The 5,494-nt window shown below is 35.0% G+C and overlaps 1 protein-coding gene across 1 annotated transcript; it reads left to right on the top strand.

Annotated features, from left to right (window-relative positions):
- Positions 1-459: 459 nt before the first annotated feature.
- LOC106002535 (UDP-glucuronosyltransferase 2A1) lies at positions 460-4,342 on the top strand (the record flags this gene model as incomplete). Its single annotated transcript, XM_013037398.1, has 4 exons — positions 460-591; positions 1,321-1,408; positions 1,818-2,037; positions 4,063-4,342. Coding segments are annotated over 4 exons (720 nt in total), but the record flags the coding sequence as incomplete, so codon positions are not given.
- Positions 4,343-5,494: the final 1,152 nt, after the last annotated feature.

Here is a 5,494-nt window from a genome sequence, read left to right on the forward strand (position 1 = left end):
CACCACCACCACCACCACCATCACCACCACCACCACCACCACCACCACCACCAGCTGTAGCAGCAGCAGCAGCAGCAGTTATGAGATGGTCAAACAAAGATTCCAAATTTGTGTCTGAGGTGTGTATTCATTTTGATAGTGACTTAGTGTGCTCTGAGTACTCCTATATATTTTAGCCACAATTTTCAAAATCTTGTTTCTTTTCTAAAAAACACCAAATGTATTCATGTGTCATCACAGGACCAGTGTAATCATTTAACTGGCATTTCTATACACTTTCCCTACTTGGAAGTGTAGGTGAACTTTTCTCTCTCAGTCATAGGACTTGAACTCTGGGCTGGGGCACAGTCCCTCAGCTCTTCAGCTCAAGGAGAACGCTCTACCACTGAGCCACAGCACCACTTCCACACTTCCAATGTTTTCCTCTTCTTTTTATTTAAAGCATTGTTATGTCTGCAGGAAATGGAAGAATTCGTCCAGAGCTCAGGAGAAGATGGTGTGGTGGTGTTTTCACTGGGGTCAATGGTGAAAAACCTCACAGATGAAAAGGCTAATCTCATTGCTTCAGCTCTCGCCCAGATTCCACAGAAGGTCAGTGATCTTCTGAACCTGGAATCAGAGCAAATTTTTACTGATTGGAATAAGACTACAGCTAATGGTAGTCTTTGCAAGTATTATGTCAACATTCATTATATACTAGATATATGTGACATGGAATTTATTTATTTATTTATTTTGTTGGGCGTGGGGCTTGAACTCTGGGCCTGGGCACTGTCCCTCAGCTCTTCAGCTCAAGGCTGGAGCTCTACTACTTGAGCCACAGTGCCACTTCCAGTTTTCTGAATGGTTTATTGGAGATAAGAATTTCATGGAGTTTCCTGCCTGGCCTGGCTTTGAACTGTGATCCTCAGATCTCAGCCTCCTGAGTTAGCTAGGATTACAGGCATAAGTTACTGGTGCCTGGCTTGTGTGACATTGAATTTAAGAAGGAAAAATGTAACATAAATTGTGTATTGTGCACATTTGATCATTTGCTTGCTAAACCACAGCAAAACTGCAGGAATGTGCTTTAGTAGTGATTTCTATTTCCTAGATTAAATAAGAAAATTATAGGCCATCTGAAGTATTTCAGGTCCATAGTCCAAATCTGAGGAATGATACAGTGTAAGAGAAGACATGTTCAAAAATATAGCCATATTTCTGAAATTTATTATCAAAGTGTATTTGGTATAGAATAAAGGTATAATCATTAAATGTTCTAGGACTTAATATTCCTTCAATGTGAATTGATTCTCCAAATTTTGACATTGTCTTCTACAGGTTCTATGGAGATACAAGGGAAAGATACCAACATCTTTAGGATCCAATACTCGGCTCTTTGATTGGATACCCCAGAATGATCTTTTGGGTAAGACTGGGGGAAAAGAATAGTTTTCCAGTTGGTCAGAAGACATGTTAAGTGACCATTTCAAAACAAATTGAAAAATATTTAAGTAGTTCACATTTGAATTCCAGTTTTAAAGTAAGCACAATCATATATTAGGCCATTAGTTTTATGGTTCCCCTGAGTCACAAAAGAGCATCTTCTGTTAAAAGTCTCATCATACATGTTACCTTCTCAGAAAATGAAAGATATGGATCCCTACTATTTCTTGGATTTCATTTTTCTGGTTTAGCAATGTCTCAGGTATTCAACTGTTGAAGAAAACAGTGTTGTGCAATGACTGACATTGTAGCTTTCATTCCATCTATCTTTGAAACTCTGAACTTGAAATCTGAACCCACTTCTCATTTCTCACTCTATCTCCTCAAACCAGGGCACCCCAAAACCAAAGCCTTCATCACTCACGGTGGAACTAATGGGATCTATGAAGCCATTTATCACGGGATCCCAATGGTAGGAGTCCCCATGTTTGCTGACCAACCTGACAACATCGCTCACATGAAGGCCAAAGGAGCAGCTGTGGAGGTGAACATGAACACCATGACCAGTGCAGACTTGCTCAGGGCCCTGAGGACAGTCATCAATGATCCTTCGTAAGTCCTGCTGCTTTTCCAGGGCTCACCTGTCACTCCCTAACTTGTCCATCATACTAGAAAATTCCCAATGTTTCAATACTTGTGTAACTGGTTTATCTACAATTAAAAAAAACTATTATAAAAACGATTTCATTTTCCAACTTCTCAACTGATTCCTTGAAATCAAAAATAATATAAAATTGTTTATAGTTTTCCTGGATAAATTCCTATTTCATAAGTAATACATTCTTAAATGTTATCATACATTGAGCATATACAAAATGAAAGTGATACCATACCCAATATTAACCATTAGAAGAGAAATATTAATGGTGAGGCTTGTAAGTGCTTTTATGTAATAGTTATTGGTGAATTTACTAGATAATAATTTCAAAATATTATAGAAATCACATTTGTATATCTGGGTAGAAGGCTTTGGAGCTTCAATAATTCTTTTGAATTTTTTCTTCTATTTTTATTGGCTTAGATAATATATAAAATAGATAGTATAAAATATATACTTAAGACAGTATGCTTATTAAATGTTATATTGGCTTGTATTATTTTATGGGTGAATTTCATGAATTTTATTACTGATTGCAAACACATTTGACACAAGACAGAAACATAAAATCTATTTAAAATCTTCATGTAAAATTATTTAATTTACTGTAACTTCACATTAATTCTAACCCTAAATACTAACTCAGATTATTTGACTACCTGTGTGTTTTTAAATATATATATATATATATACATCGATAGATATAAATATAGATATATAGTTGTGTTCCACTGTTATTTACTAAAAACACTAAGAAACACAAAAATGTTAATTTTAATATGTAAATCACAGTAATTATAATTAGTCAGTATTTTAGCACATTTACAAACAAGTAGTACACCAACATGAAATGATACATATATAAATATGGCTCTTATTTATCATACTTCATGAAAAACACACATACTCTATTTTTAGTTTTAAATTAGCAGATTTATCAGTTATATCTAGATTTCAAATTTAAAGTCTCTATAGCTGTAGGAAATCTTGAAGAAAAAAATTGATTAGCAACAAAAGGCATTTAGGATTAATAGATTTGCCTAATAGAGTTTGTGTGAAATCCCTGTACTGAACTTCCCTATAGCTCAATACAAGTGAAAGATAGAATGGCTTCATTTCACTACGCTCAAAGAATGGATGGGAATCATTCCTTCAGCTGAACCAAATGATCCAAAGGCAATATTGACCTCATTCCCTTTCCCCAATCCTCATGTGCATGGCGATCCTGTTTGTACCAAGACATGTTGTCACAAACCATTTATATTCACTCATGTCCTAGAGCCTTTACTCGGGATACAACACACACACAGATTTAGTAATATAAACTAACATAAGAAATCTATACACTGTGGCATAGAAAATTATTAAAACTGAACTCGACACCACATTCTATTTTGGTGCCAACTTGGTTACAAGGATCTAATTCTAGGTCAATATTTTGTATTTATCTTAACAAACCAAAGCCCTATAAATAGTTGGATATGCTAAATCTTAAATCATTCTAGTCTTTCCTTTCTATTCTGAAATTGCCTATAGTGGCAGATGTATCATTGTGTTCAAATGAGTATCCCTGTGCAAAGTTCTGAGAACTGTTCACTGATGGTGAAAAACAGATCCCTGTATCTGTCATATGAGCTAGTTATATATCTGTAACTGTGAATATTGGTGTTTCATATGACATTATCCCATAATACTGAGTTATTCATGCTTCGTGTTTTGGAGCATTCTTGGGTAACATAGTTTATCAAATATTCAAATTCTTTCATAGGAAATTGGTCTAACATTCACACTTGAACATTCTATTTTTTGAACCACATCTCCTCCCTCTTTACCACTTAAAATCAATGGCAAAGTTTATGAAGACATTAAAACTCTTTTCTGAACATATCCATAGCCATTGGCTTGTGTCATACATACAATGTCTCGTGTATTTACCTCCAATAAAAATAAAAATTAACTTAGGACCACTTGCCTTCTAGTTATAAAGAGAATGCAATGAGGTTATCAAGAATTCATCATGATCAGCCAGTGAAGCCTCTGGATCGAGCTGTCTTCTGGATCGAGTTTGTCATGCGCCACAAAGGAGCCAAGCACCTTCGGGTTGCAGCCCACGATCTCACCTGGTTCCAGTACCACTCCCTGGATGTGATTGGGTTTCTGCTGGCCTGTGCCTCCGCTGCTATATTGTTGGTTGCAAAATGTTGCTTCTTCTCTTTTCGAAAAATTTGTAAGACAGGCAAGAAGAAAAAAAGAGAATAGAACAAGAAAATGAAAGAGAAGATCTGAGGTTTGGCAAGTTCTGAGTAGGGAAATCTTACTCACTGCAACCACAAGGAACTTACCAATATGCAGTTTTTATCCTGTTTCTAACTATTGCATTACTTTCTCTTAGCTGAGATATAAACTCTAAAATTTAATGTGACCATTAACTAGTCAGTGTGTCCTATTTCTTCTTTTGCCATTTTAAGGGGCCTAACCAATTTCCCTTATTATACACTACAGGCACACTATTAATTCTAAATAAGTCTGTTAAAAAACATTTTTTAAATTAACCTAGATTACATTTTGACTAATGCTATGCTGATTCCTAGGAGTACACAAAGTATAAACAGAACTTGATGGATGTAGGGAATTTACAAGCTCGAATAGATCATACAAATCAAGAAATACTATAGGAGACCAAAGAGTTTTGAGAAGATTAATGATTTCCTTTGTTAATAAAAATAAACATTTCTGCTTCTGTGATGTTACAAGTATTAGAAGATGAAAGTGTCAGTGATTTGTGTTACAGTAGGCATTGTTTCATTGTGCACATTGAATCATGATCTAATTTGTATACTGTCTGCAACAGAACTTGAGTGCCCTCTCACGGAATATTGAGGCACTAACTCCAAGAAAGAAATCAATCATAATTCCAGAGAAACAGTATGTTAAGAAGCACAGATTATTTTTAGAAAGAATAAACATCAAATATGTAGAAAAATAAATTAGTAATTTTATGAAAAGTTTAATTTACAGAACTTTTGTTTGATTCATTATACTTAATATATTTAAATTACATATTTAATATTGAAAATGAATAATATTGAAAATCTATAATTCTAAAATAAAGAACAAATTACTTAAAATTTGAGTCCTTTGTGTTGTTTTTCTGTCTCTATTCTATAAACTTAAATATATCAGTTAATTTTTATGCTTATGATTGTTAGGTTTTTAAAAAGAGAGGTAGCTGAGTAAGAACTGCAGCAGCACGCACGTGGTATTCAGGTAAGGGGTAGGTTTATTCAGTAGACCTGCTGGGACCAGGCAAGGTTGGCACTCCACGTGGCTGGGAAAGGCCTGGGAATGAGAGAGAGCTGGGAAGAGAGGAAAGAGAGAGAAAAGAGCTAGAAAAGAGCAGAGAGAGGGGTA

This window comes from Dipodomys ordii, unplaced genomic scaffold, assembly GCF_000151885.1.
Source record: "Dipodomys ordii isolate 6190 unplaced genomic scaffold, Dord_2.0 Scaffold13156, whole genome shotgun sequence".
NCBI lineage: Eukaryota > Metazoa > Chordata > Mammalia > Rodentia > Heteromyidae > Dipodomys > Dipodomys ordii.